Below are 14,272 nucleotides of genomic sequence, written 5' to 3' on the forward strand. Positions count from 1 at the left end.
GATTTGTGATTCATCCCAAAGGTCAGTAGGTCAAAAGGTCAGGGCCGATTAAAAAGGCAACATGGCCAGAAAAGAAAATTTTGATTTCCAAATTTCTGATCCCTCAAAGGCATTACAAACCGAAATAAATATCGAAGCACAACGACAGGAACGCTTGTCTAAACTGAAAAGTATGTTTTGATCATTTTACATACGTTGACAACTAAATCTAGCACACTTTATTTGACATTGAGTGCGGTATGTTCATCTCTGGTATACTTGTACTGTGCAGTGTACTGATTACAGTGTCCTGTCATTGGAAAGCATTGCACTGTTGCAGCTCCAGTACATTACACCGTAGATACGTCTTACATGTATAAGGGTGTGTTCAATAAAGCATGATTGATTGGCAGATCTTGCAGATATTGTCTTTAGTCTCCGCATAATTTTGGCATGCCTATGAGTAGGCCTAATCATGTATCACTGACATCACTCGTCAGTTATACAGTGCAGAGGTCAGACACAAGTTTACTGGTACTTCAGTGCGACAGTTGTTTCCGCCAACTTCACATTTCCAGGAAAAAGCCTAAATTAAAGAATTGCTTTAGATTTCTATTTCTCTCATATATTATAACCCTTGATTGACTGTAAAGACAATATTTTGTTTTCAGGGGCAATGTTCCTGGCAAGCATTACTGGCATGTCTGCACTGGTGGGATTTGGCTTCACAGTTGCCTTGGCAAAAAGGAAGGATCCAACCACATTTACCAAGGTGAGGACTTTTGAATATACTTAAATTTCTATTGATGGTGTGATACAACAGATTTTGCAAGTTTTTCCCAAGTCACCAATAAGGTCAGTGACTTTGAGTTCACTGGAATTGCATTATAGTTGTTGGCCTTTTCTCATCTTTGCCTCTTTGTGTTACAGAGTTTGATTGGAAGTCGTGATTTGCCAGAAAGTGGGACTTCATTGGCTCTGCGAGCTCTTGCCTGGGGGACATTCTATTCGGTTTCCGGTGTCTCCTTGCTCTGTTTTGGTGTATACAAGTTGTCAGGAGCTGAAAGTGTAAGTGTTTACTACTGGATAAAGTCGAGGCAATGAATAACAGTACCTTTATTGGGCCATCAAGCTTTCATGTCTATTTTGAGGACAATCAAGTTATTTACTTCCCTTTGAAATGGTTATTTTTGCTAGGTGGAAGGGCAATCTTGAAGCTAACCAGAGGAAGTATTGGTAGGTTGTGGACATCAGCTGTCAGAAGAGCAATACATTACAAATGAAATCTCTGTACAACACATTGTAATTTGACGGTGAATTTTTCTTGGTGTTTTTCCAGATGAAAGATTTTACTCGCAAGATTCAGTCAATTATGCCAAAAGTTCCCAAAAAACCTCAAGAGCAGCAGGGAAAGAGTGATTTCAAGACTGTACGTGAACTGGTCAATTATCTCATCGATGAAGATGAGAAGAACAAGAAGGAGGGAAAGAAAACTTGAAGTTGGTCGTTATTGCATGGGAGGAGGATCAGTGGGGTCATGTCATGGCGGGCCTTCACAGGACTGACTTTACTTGCGCCAGCTGTGTGTGACTGGTCATACACTGCTGCTTGTGCTGAGATGACTTTAGTTCAGCCAGATTGTCATGACTGCGCTTGACAGGATTGCAGCAAGTCTCAAGATGACTTTGACTCAATCTGATGTTGTGGTAGGCCTTGACAGGAAATCACCTTGTCTAAGATGGAATTTCTAGCAATTGTCAATAAAAATGGTAATGTCCATCAGATTTGGGAGAGTGAAAGAAGATTGGCTGCTTTTGGTCCAAATCTGAAAAAATGATGAATGGAAAGTCTTGATGTTTGTGATATCAAAGGCATAAAAGCCGAATCAATATTTTCTCCTCATCATTAAGGGTTTACAATGCAAAGACATTTGGGAAAATTATGTTGGAAGAGCAAAATGAAGACCTTTTTGAATTATTGTTTAAGAAACCTTTTAATGATGAATAAAAGTGTTAAGTTTTTGAAATCAAGTGTTTGTTCTGTAGTACTACTTTGCTTTATGGGAGAAAAGACCTGATGGCGAGACCAGAAACAAGATATTGAGTTGTTTCTCTGGAAACGCTCATCACAATGGATATTTGTCCATCTACATGTAATCTTGGTCAGGACATACACATCCATGTATCGCTAATCGTCCTCAAATGGGTATCCAGCTTCTTAAGGGCATTCCTGTGATGGTGATTATCCTCATGATGAATCTTCAGGCCTTCAGGAGGGGCACAACCATGTATGACTATTCATCCTCATAATCTGAGCGTACACTGGGGATCAAAATGAATATGCTGGGTACCAGCTGCTGGAAATTGATAATAGTGTAGTAATAGATAAGTATAGAAAGACAACATGTATATGGTCCAATATCGTGTGACTGACCTGCATATACATGTATATAGGCACAATTAGCACACGTGGAAGCAAGTTTCTCTGAACACGCACACACTATGATATCTGTCCGTCGGATGTTCCTGCAGCATTTGGACCCCCCCCCCCCAACAGGACTACTCTTCTTGACCTGGAGACCCTTAGAACAGTCATCCTGACATGAGGCTTCGGTTCAGAGATTATATTCAGTCATCTGTGTCTAATCAAGACCCATCTACCAACATCATTTGTGCATCATTACATTGCATTGTAGCTCGTTTCTCTTTTGAGTGGACAAGTCCACACACAACTTGGGACATTCCTGGGACGCATTGCTGCTACTTATAAACCCAAGTCAAAGTGGACAAGGAAATAAAAAGAACGCTTTTTTTCTTAACTTATCACACTAATTTTAATAATAAACTTCTCATACATCGTAAAAAAATCGCGTCAAAAAAGGTTCCTGGCACATTTCATAGTCCATGCTGTCAGACACAGAATAATTGACTTTAAAGCACATTGAATTCTGGTTTGAATCTTATACCCAAAATATGACAATATTCTCTCAAAACTATCACCAGATACAGCAAATAGCTGCGGACAAGGTTACAATGATTCACTAGAGATTCGATTTTTCGTTTATATACTGGACACAAAGATATTTTTCGTTCCTTATACAATTGTTTTGTAGAGTTATCTGAATACTCAAGACCCATTAACCTGCACAATGTTTTAGATTATTTGCAGTGAATGATGTGTGGACACACTCAATGATGAGACGCAGGGAGAGACATCTTTCATCAACTGATTGAAAGAACATTTCACAACCGTATCAATCAACATTGGTTTATTCAGCAGATTATTACGATTTCTTCTTTAATTTTTTCACAATGCCGGCAATAGCGAACCATACAAGACGTACAAACTGAAAGTTTTCACAATTTTTCGTGAAGGACTGAGTGGTTTCGATATGACTGTCCATCACGTTATAAATACATATGATGAGAACAATGAAGACACCAGTTACATGCAACGGTCTGGTGCGCGTTGTCGCGGTGCAGCCTTGATGATGTCATCAACGCGAAGGATCATTTCAGCTGCTTCGGCGGCACTAAGTAGGACTTGGCGCTTGACTTGGAACGATTCACGAATTCCCATCTTCTCCATGTCATCAACTGTCCCATCATTCATGTCTGAAACAAGACAGGGAACGCTATTTCAACAAACAGTACATTCACCAGCATCTGAGTTTTATTTTGGCCAACAAGAGAAATGCATACAGTCAAAGCTTTTTTCAACAGGAACCAGACTTTCTCACGGAAAAGTCCCTGAATACTTTGAATCACTCCACCGAATGTGAGAGCCCAAGTGAAATGTAAAAGGGCAATTGTAAGGACCAGCCCACTCCCTAACACTGACATAATCACTGCTGCATGTACATACATAAAACAATCAAACAAGTTGTTATTAGATGAAGCAGAAGCCTTTACTTACTAAGTCCCATTGTCTTTTCTCCAGCAGTGTGAACAGCTCGGAGTTGAGCCACCAAGTCGGCACTGTCATATCCAGCATTATCCGCAATTATCGTAGGCAACTGGAAATACAATGTGGCATATGAAGCTATCAGGGTAACCCATCTCAAAGAGCATATGAAGAATCGGGGTAACCCATCCAAAAAAGAACTATATAAAGTTTTAAAAAGTCTACAGATGGCATGTCTCCCACTAGAGCTGAAAGCTAAGTATCATCGAAACTTACCGTTCTTAGTGCCCTGGCGAATGCCTCCATTGCAACAGCTTCTTTCCCAGCAGTCTTGGCAGCAAGGGCACTGACAGCATTGGCCATCAACATCTCAGAGCATCCTGAGGGAAGAAAGAAAAACGTTCACCCTGAGTGAGAATAACATCAGAGAGACTAATCTTTCCTTTGTAAATGGTACCCAGGGTTGTTAAACAGTATAAATTGCAATGTTCCAAGCATCTTCCCGATTATTTCTATGAGCTTTTATTCAATCTTATGATAAGTGCTGTCATGTTATCTCAATAGCCTGCGCCAAGGTGTGATAGAGTTGTTAGTATTGTAGCTTGTCTCCACACTGTTTTAAGCCATGTTATACATTCAATCAATTCTTGCTCACCTCCACCGAAAACCGTCCTCGTTTCTTTCACGGTCTGCTGGAGCACACAGAGGGCATCATGCAGAGATCTCTCAGCCTCATCCAGAATCTGTTTGGTTGCTCCACGAAGGATAATGGTACAGGCTTCTCCTAGTGCCACACCTGAAGTGGTAAGAAATACATGTTGATTTCCAGAACGTGGTCAATGTCGCATTGTGATAAGAGTAAACCATATCATTGAGTTCAAAGAAAATGGTTTGGGGGCCATAAATACTACAGGCAACCAAAGAAAGAAGGAATGCCAAGAATACAAAGAAATACAAACATTTCCTTCATATTAAAAACATAAGGAGGATGATTGATAACTATAATTACTGATTCAACCAGGTGTCCTACTTACCAGAAAATCTGAGAAGTTTATCCTCTCCAATCATGACCTCTTCAATCGCGTCACACGTGCCAAGCTTGACTGTTTCAGGACTGTCGAATGTTGATGTGATTTCACCACCAGTGACAAGGGCTAAGCGTTCCACACCTTCAAAGTCTGCATGTTCTATGGCCATCACACCGTTATCGGCAAATAATTGTTCAGGGTAGTTATAGATCAGTTGTCTGGAAACAAAAGAATTATATACAATACATTTAAGGAACAAAATGAAATCTGGGTAACTAAGCCAAGGCAATGGGTCCTGCTCTCAATCATGCTGACACCCAAGGCTGGAGGTTCATGAGTCATCAAGTGCCTAACTCGACGACCAGTAATGAACTATCCTATTTGGTCTCATTCTCTACTGTCAATCATTTGCACATAGTTTCCAGTAACTGAGGGGTCAGCCAAAATGAGCAGTCAGTGAGAACGCTTTAACTCGAACCTTTGGTACCGGCAGCTTTGAAAGCACATATAGGACCTATACTGACCTGTTGATGAAGACATTGCATCCATGTTTACAAATCTTTTGCACCTTTTCCTTCATTTTTTCCTTCTCTGCCAATTCCAATTCTGCTACCTTGGAAACTGCATCTACTCGGACTCGGGACCCGAACACCTTTATCTTATCCGTGTCCATTGGAGTATTGGCAATAAGAATCTTGCAGTTTTCAACTTTTCGGGGTTGGTTAACACCTATCTTTTTATCTAAAAGGAAACCTGTAAGATAGGAAATAACAATTAATAAAAGCTTCCCATATATTAGGCAGAACTGAAATGTAACTCAACAGTCAGCTTGTCACGTCTGTGCTTCTTTCTAGTTGTAGATGCCAGGTGGATGTGTATGTCAACATACGCATGTATCAGCATTACAAAAGGAAGGAATCGCATCCAGCATGTGTTTCAAACATCTTACCTTCATCCAAGTACGAGTCAAGAAGAGATGACCCTAGTTTCTTGATAACTTGAATGGCATCTAAATTTCCGCTACTCTTGAGCCTGAGAATGGCATCAACAGCCAATTTAGCAAAATGGTCTTTGTGGTTGGTCAGGATTTTAGAACTTAATGTGGTTCTGGCGATGTTCATGAGATCTTCACGGAACTGAACTGGGTCAGTGCTGAAAGAGAATCGCGTTTGTTGTAAAATGAAATACGGAGAAAATTTCTGCTGATAAATACTGTTGAAGCCAGAAATCTGAAAAGGCAGGGTAAACCTGCTTACACAGGAGATGAGACACTCACCCATGATCCTGCGCAGCTTCAGCGAGAGCTCTTCTGGCTTCATCCGTAGCCTTCCTCCAGCCAGATATGACAGTCTGTGGATGCATCTTCTGCGAGACCAACTGTTCGGCTTCCTGCAAGACAAATTATTTATTATGTAGGGGAACCTCCCTTAGCAGACACATTTCTATTAAGGACACCCTCTCCAGTAAGGACACTTAACAGTCCTGAGGTTGTCAAAGATTAAGCCAAAGATTGTATTCTCAAAGAAGCCAAATAACACAGCTGGCCCGACTTACCCTAAGTAGTTCACAAGCTAAGACTGTCACAGATGTAGTTCCGTCGCCTACTTCATCATCCTGGACTTTAGAAATGTCTGGAAATAAACATATATAAATATGAGTAGATGACGAAAAGGCCTCAGTTTCTGTTTGGAAGTTTTAGTTTGGTGTATTTTCATCAATGTTAGTGGAATACCACAAATCCCTCCGCATGACAGTAGTTAAACAATACCTTATCAGTGCTGCACCACACATTTACACATCTATTTGTTGGAGCTTACCACATAATACTTTAGCAGCTGGATTATCCACTCCAATGGCTTTCAAGATAGTTGCTCCGTCATTGGTCACATGGACTGGATCTTTTGGATCACCAGACTGCAGCACTTTGTCCTGGGGGATAAAGATATTGTAACTTAGTCATGGTAGTCAGTCGATCCTTCACTTTTTGAGGGAGTGGGACATGTTCCCCTCCCCCCTTCACACACATAGAAAACAATGACTTGGCAACCAAAGGCAAAGGAATTTCATGATTAGCAAGAATCTCAACAACTAATTTCTTAAAATCAATTTTTCAGCCCACTAGTTCGAAATGACAACACTTACCATTCCCTTGGGTCCCAAAGTACTTTTGATCAAATCACCAATAGCAATAGCTCCTACAAAGGATGACTGAAAGAGAATATAGAAGATATATAGAAGAATATAGAGAATATGAAAGAAATACGATTCGTTCTGGAAACAAAAAGTACTGAAGACTTACCAAACGCGCAATCTCTGACCTCTCCTCCTCAGCGCCTGCATTGAGGACTTGAATGGGTTGTAGGGAATACTGCAAAAGAATCAACGTCCTTAGTTACACATTATTTTAAACATGTCTGCAGTCTCATTAACAGTCCTAGACCTTGATCACTATATGAAACTGGACTAACATGATCAACAATTTACTCATCCCGCTGCCTCTGGGACTCCTGCATGCCTGTGTATACAATGTACATGTTGATAATGTACCGCACAATCATACAATGCATTGCACGAATCATTGAATGACTCCGAAATGAGACCCAATATCTTTGCTCTTTATGGACAGTTTCCGAGCCCTTTAAAGCATTGTTTCGGGAACAAGTATAGTTTAGGCGATTGCATATCACTATATATTAAATGTGTATTACAAAAATATATTCTGAAGGCAATCATTACCATTATTAAGAAAGATAATTCAGCCTGCAAAGTGAGAAGATCTTTCCAGAAGCACGTTTGAGAAATGTCGTTGTGATCGTCGTTGCAAAAATTCCAGGATGGCCGCATGAGCAAAAACATTAAATCAGACCATTTCAATGGTTTAAAGTTTTAAAATAACAGGGCGATTTCTTGAACGATTGGTTTGCAATAAAATAAAAAAGGTGTAAGATGATAAAGCTGGTAAAGATACAATCAGATTGCGGTGTCGCTTGTGTAATTTTCGGCTGATGTGGAAGTAGGATGCCGTTGTTTGAGAAGAAAAATCATGGCGACCCAAAGAGACGTAAGCGGCTTTTTGGCCGAACAACAAACCAAAAATACCGGTGAAATAGCTGCAGAATGGAGTACTATGGAGCAGTTATACAACAAGAAGTAATATATCTATCGGCCTTCAAATTTTCAGTGTTATCTGAGTGTTACTTTCTGTGCTAGAGCATGTTTTTGGTGCCAGAAATTTTGCTTTGTACATGCTGAATCATTTCTTGTGTGTAACGTTGAAAATGCACTACAGATGTACAGTGTCAGTATCATATGTACGAGTAACTTCTCACTAGTTTTTTCAAGTTTCTTTTAGAATTGAATGATGCGAATGATATGACCTTACGATTTATTGAACATTTGTCCTTCGAAATTCCTATCGGATGTGTTGCCTTTTCTTTTGCCCTCGTCCGTCCATGCAACATGCAATAGTTGACACTGTGACAGCGTGCTGTGTCTTGTCTCAGTGATTAAGAACAAACAGTTTCTTGTCTCCCTATTCCGAAAGACAGAATGCCGGGCTTGGTTTAGAACTCTCGATCAGACTCTGCTTGCAGTTGAAATTGGATACTGGTCAAATCAATATGGCAGTCCGCATGCAGTGCCTATATACTCATTCAATGAAATCTGACAATCAGAATGATTGGTATGACTTTTCAGTTTTCTGTCTTCTATTTTCAGATTATGGCATCAGCTGACTCTCAAGTTGGGGGAGTTTGTCAAGAGGCCATGCTTTCAAAAAGGCGAAGAACTTATTGAGGTGTGTCTTGTCAGAAAGGTCAAACAAAACAGTAGAGATATCTCTTGGAAATTTTCTTTTAATCTCGTGTTCAGTTTACTAGTTCCTACCTTGGGTCCAACCTCAATTTCAAAGTTGAAAATCATTGATACATTCTTTGAGTAATTATGAAATCATCAGTTGTCACTTCGATAGCACAGATGGCATTTAGGTTGGAGGGAATCTCCTTCTGATTGACCTCTTTAACTTTGTTGAAACTAAGAATGTAATTTTAAAATGTCCTTTTTCAGCTATACAACAACTTCTTGTCAGACTTTGAACACAGGATCAACCCATTGGCCTTGTTGGAAATCCTCATTTATGTGGTCAAACAGATGAAAGGTAAGGAAGAGAATTTTAAGTTATTGTGGACATGGGGAAGTTCGAGACAATTTCAGAAATATGTGATTTGTTCGCAGTGGGCAACATATTTCATCTTTGGGTCTTATCACAAAAGTAGCTAATGAGTGCAATATAAGTGTGAGCTGGTCGCAATCAAAGCAAGTGTATCTTTTCACCCTTAGAAGTAGATAATAAACTCATCAACTTATACCTTATCATTTCAGACCCTCAAACTGCCCTTGAGTTCATGGAAAAGGCCAAGGAAAGGGTCAAGTCCAGTGAAGAAGCCACAATATTATGTATGACTGTCATAGCTAATGTGAAACTTCTTCAAAATGATCTCCCTGGCACAAAGGTAAATTTCATGGTTTTTTTTTAAAGAGTGCACTCTGCCTATGAAAGTATTTATCTGAATTAAAATCAAATTTTGAATTACCTTTATATTCAATCATCTCTCTTGATGTAAACAAAAATTGTCTCTGAGGGTGGGTGACCTTCAGAAGAATTTGTGTTATTCAGTTTAAAAAAATGTCCTTGGGGGTACATTACTATGGGGTGGCATTGTCTAGATAGCAACTTTTCATTGAATAGACATTCATAGAGATTCATGATATTTTTCAGAAACTTGTTGAGGAAGCTCAGGCGGTGTTAGATAATATCGATGGAGTGGGACCAGTCCATGGACGATTTTATGAATTATCGAGTAACTACTACAAAACCATTGGCAACCATGCTGCTTACTACAGAGATGCTCTCCGCTATCTAGGATGTACAGACCTTGAAGATATTCCAGGTAAGATGGAATACAGTTTGTTTATCCTAGTCATGTGCCTGGAAAGTATTTTTTGCTTCTGATGCGGTCCTTACCAATACTCCACCAATGCTCCTCTCATTTCCCCCGAAGTTGGAGTTTGGCTGCCCGAGTGGCAGTGGACTAGAATACAGTCACACATACAATACGATATTAGTTCGTTGTACTAAATGATCTTCATATCTTCCAGAATCTGAACAAGTGGAGCGAGCCTTCAACCTCTCATTAGCTGCTTTATTAGGAAAGGGTGTTTATAACTTTGGAGAGTTGGTAAGTCTTACAATCGTCATTTCCATGTGAATGAAGGTTGATTATAGATAGTGGGTGTAGTAGTGTTTCTGCTAGTGTTGAAATAAAAGGGGTACAAACTTATTTTTCACCAAAAGAGGCTCTGCTTTTACACCCTCTAAATCATTAAGACCTATATACAGTACTCTATAGTAAGACAGTATAACAAACTTGTTGAAGTTGTGGCATCTATTTTAACTTGATATCAATTTCTTTACAGCTTGCTCACAAGGTCCTTGAATCACTGAAGAGCACAGACAGGCAGTGGTTGGTGGATCTTTTGTATGCATTTAACAGTGGCAACTTGGAGAAGTTTGAAAGTCTTCGTAAAAGTTGGCAGGGACAGGTACAGGTCTTATCTAGATTTCTTTGTTTATGGTTCATCTTTCAAAAACGACTACCGTTACAACTTTCTAGAAGTCTTTGCTTCCAAGAATTGCTCTGCTGATAGCATGAGATTGGACAAAAGTGCATGCATCATGACCACTGCACAGAATTTTCAGCTTGGTGTCCATTTACATTTGGGGTTCTACCCTTCTTTACCAATCATACTTACGTATTTCAGGCCGATTTGGTTGCCTCAGAAAAGTTCCTTCGTCAGAAGATCTGCCTTCTCTGTTTAATGGAAATGACCTTCAAACGACCAGCTAACAACAGACAACTGTCATTTGAAGCCATTGCTAAAGAAGCAAAAGTTCCTAATGATGAGGTATGTACAATACATATTATAAGTCATGTCTTTGTTTATCATATCAGTCCAACCTTGCAAAAGTATTCTGACTCATTGGTATCAGAATTGACTGTTCCATCAAATGTTATACTCTTAGTTTAAAGTCTGATTTTATTGGGAACATTGCTACATTTTAGACTCAGCTCTTCTGTAATAGAAGACTCTAAAAAGTAGCTTTGAATACACAAAAATGATGACTGACATCTGTCATCTTTCAATTGTTTCAGGTTGAATTACTGGTAATGCGAGCACTCTCACTTGGCCTTGTAAAGGGACACATTGACCAGGTTGACAAGAAAGTCCACATGACTTGGGTACAGCCAAGAGTACTTGATCTAACACAGGTAAATAAACAAATTAAACGCACAATAATCACCAATACACTTGTCAGTCCATTCAGTAATGGCCATAGTACACAGCACAAGTTGCTCTGAAATCCACCCGTAATCTAGCAGCTACGCTTGATATTGAACACCAATTTTAAGAGCAACTATTTGTGGGCACTTCAGCCTTGACAGACAGTAGATCTCCTCAAGTAAACATTGTGAGTTTGAATCCTTGTTTGCTTTGGACTTATCATGCCCCTTGACATCATTGAAAACTCTGTATAAAACAAGCTTCCTTCGTTTGCCGTTAGGTTCTTATGTAGTTTTAAACTCATGTACTTTTATTGTTTTCAGATCGGTACTATGCAGCAACAGTTGAAACACTGGTGTGTAGATGTGAACTCAATGGGCTTGCTGGTCGAGGATAATGCACATGATATCCTCTACACTTAGAGACTGGAAACAATATCATTAACATTAGAATATGATGTGCTGAATGGTTGCCATTGCAGGATTTTGACTACTTGTGATCAAGGGGAACTAAAAGCTTGATCAAGGGGAACTAAAAGCTGAAAAGGGGAACTATAAGCTTGAACCTTTTCGGTGATGTGAATTTCACTTTCTCATATGGAAATTTCAAGAACACCAGGACAGTGCTCGACTACATTATGTGTTGCCCATAAATGGTTTTGTCCAAAAGCTAGACTCCTATCTTTCAGTTGTTAAATATCTGTTGATAGAAGAGTCTGCCAATAAAGTTAAACTGGACCTTAGACAAAACTTGTTAGCTTAAAAATCAAAGTGTTTGTATGTCGGACTGAAGTTTTTCTCTGTCGAGTTTGGTAAAGATTACCAGCAGTGCACGATGAAGGATCTCTATGATATTGTACTGCCTTGAAATATCTTGGTGAGAGCTCTGTGTGTTCTGACCAACTTTGATATTCAAGAAATATGTTAAAGATTGTACAGTAAATAAATTTAATGGTGCAGTGATTTGTACTTGTCATATATGGAACAACCACAGTTTACAAACTTTCACATCAAGAGGCGTAGATTTCAGCCATTGCCCACCAATTCACAGAGCGTAAAGCTGTGATGATGTCTTCATCGAGACTTTACATATATTTTTTCCTGAGGCATCCTGTATAGCAATGGATATCGCAACAGTCTGTCCAACTGATGAGCAGCATGTTATGACGATGACTCCATGTCGGGCCTTCGGTTAAGAAGCCCTTGAATTCCTTTCCTTAGACATCCGATTTAGATTGCAAGATCAAGTTCAACCGGTCAGACCAGAGGCATGCAGTTCTATATCTTCATGTCAGGTTCTTGGTATCAAGGCCTCATCATCTTCTTGGAGATTCCGTGCAGAACAGGACAGATTTGAACAGAAATGCCCAGCAAATGGGAAATAGCCTGGGTGTGAAAATGTCTTCATCAGGCCCTTGACGCTCTCCATATCCTTCTCGATACATCCTGAATATAGCATATGCAACCATTCCCAACAATTCAGAGAGAGCTTGGCTGCGACAGTGTCTCCACGTCAGGCCCGTTCGAAGATTTTTTGCAGATCGTCCTTTTCAGAGACATCCTGTATATCAACGCAGATTGCACAAGTCTGTCCAACTGACGGCAGAGATACAGGTTGTGACGATGTCTCCACATCGGGTCTCCGAGGTTTTACATAAATTTTCTGTGACATTCTTTATAAAGCATGGCAGTTATGTCCAACTGGTGACACTGTGGTAGGTTGTGACAACGTGTCCATGCCTGACTCTTATAACCAAGACAATTGAAGTTACACTGTTTTCATGCTTAGAGTACTCTAAGTTTCCTGAGAGGCTGTATAATTTGGTCCGAGGACTCGATACCAGCTTTCGGCACGTACTGTGGTGCCTTTCTCAAGTATGCCTGGCTCTTGTCGCTCTCTAGATCCCTTTTGAGACATCCTGAATTCTGCCACAGAGACAAATGAGACAGAGCCAGCAGGTTGTGACGATGTCTCCATGGTATCCCTTGCTCAACGAGCCTTTATAAATTCATTTCCAAGACGCCCGCCGTACAGGTGGATTGCAAGAGTATGTGACACTGGTTAGACCAGGGAGACTTTCAGTGCTAGGTTGTACCTGAGTCTTCATGTCTTCCCCCCTTGGTTACAAGCCTTACAAATCCTTTTTTGAGACATCTGGTATTATTGCAATGAAGATTGCAACATTACATGTATGTCCAACTGAAGTGACAAAGATACATCCTGAATTTGGCAAAAAAGGAATTATAGCCAACTATACGGATGCGACAGAGATATGTTGTGACAGTGTATATAAGTCGAACCCCAAGCCCTTGTGTATCCTCTTCTGAGACTTCTGCACAGGGCATGGCAGATTTCAATGCCCAACAAATCAGACAGAGCTAAGTTGTGACAATGTCTTCATATCAGGCCCTTGACGCTCTCCATATCATTTTCTAAGCCATTCTGTCTCTGTCTATTGCAACAGTCAGTTCAATGATGAGACAGAGCCAGCAGGTTGTGACGATGTCTCAATGTCAGACCATTGGTCAATAAGCCCGTATAGATCCTTTTCTAACAAGTCCGGTACATATATTACAAGAGTATGACACCGCTCAGACCAGGGAGGCTTTCGGTACTAGGCTGTGACGATGACTTCATGTCAGGCCCACGAGTCTTTACAGTTATATTCCTCAGAAATCCTTACAAAGCAAGGCAATTTGCAACAGTATTGTCCAACTGGTGAAACAGTGCTTTGTCGGAACCATGTGGCCATGTCGGGCCCTTGGTTTGAAGGCCTCATCATCTTCTTGGAGATTCCGTGCAGAGCAGGACAGATAACAGAAATGCCCAGCAAATGAGAAATAGCATGGGTGTGAAAATGTCTTCATCAGGCCCTTGACGCTCTCCATATCCTTACCGATACATCCTGAATGCAGCATACGTAACCATTCCCAACAATTCAGACAGCTTGGCTGCGACAATGTCTCCACGTCAGGCCCGTTCGAAGATTTTTGCCAACTGACAGCAGAGATACAGGTTGT

The 14,272-nt window shown here is 40.3% G+C and overlaps 3 protein-coding genes across 3 annotated transcripts; 2 read left to right on the forward strand and 1 right to left on the reverse strand.

The window, feature by feature from the left end:
- Positions 1-42: 42 nt before the first annotated feature.
- On the forward strand, positions 43-1,999 carry LOC135488733 (transmembrane protein 242-like). The gene is made up of 4 exons (XM_064773498.1): positions 43-170; positions 651-751; positions 910-1,047; positions 1,319-1,999. The coding sequence occupies exons 1-4, from the start codon at positions 62-64 to the stop codon at positions 1,475-1,477; spliced, it is 507 nt and encodes a 168-aa protein (XP_064629568.1). The 5' UTR covers positions 43-61; the 3' UTR covers positions 1,478-1,999.
- Positions 2,000-2,791: 792 nt separating this feature from the next.
- LOC135487540 (T-complex protein 1 subunit beta-like) lies at positions 2,792-7,714 on the reverse strand. Its single transcript, XM_064771320.1, has 13 exons — positions 7,647-7,714; positions 7,210-7,278; positions 7,053-7,118; positions 6,728-6,839; positions 6,465-6,541; positions 6,187-6,299; positions 5,860-6,062; positions 5,435-5,663; positions 4,917-5,128; positions 4,538-4,678; positions 4,159-4,262; positions 3,895-3,994; positions 2,792-3,593 (listed from the first exon to the last, which is right to left on the reverse strand). Exons 1-13 carry the CDS (start codon positions 7,647-7,649, stop codon positions 3,424-3,426), a joined length of 1,599 nt encoding a protein of 532 aa, XP_064627390.1. The 5' UTR covers positions 7,650-7,714; the 3' UTR covers positions 2,792-3,423.
- Positions 7,715-7,953: 239 nt separating this feature from the next.
- On the forward strand, positions 7,954-12,203 carry LOC135488004 (26S proteasome non-ATPase regulatory subunit 13-like). The gene is made up of 10 exons (XM_064772358.1): positions 7,954-8,060; positions 8,628-8,706; positions 8,976-9,066; positions 9,291-9,421; positions 9,688-9,859; positions 10,068-10,147; positions 10,386-10,511; positions 10,731-10,874; positions 11,123-11,239; positions 11,576-12,203. The coding sequence occupies exons 1-10, from the start codon at positions 7,954-7,956 to the stop codon at positions 11,672-11,674; spliced, it is 1,146 nt and encodes a 381-aa protein (XP_064628428.1). The 3' UTR covers positions 11,675-12,203.
- Positions 12,204-14,272: the final 2,069 nt, after the last annotated feature.

Source organism: Lineus longissimus, chromosome 5 (genome assembly GCF_910592395.1).
Source record: "Lineus longissimus chromosome 5, tnLinLong1.2, whole genome shotgun sequence".
Lineage (NCBI taxonomy): Eukaryota > Metazoa > Nemertea > Pilidiophora > Heteronemertea > Lineidae > Lineus > Lineus longissimus.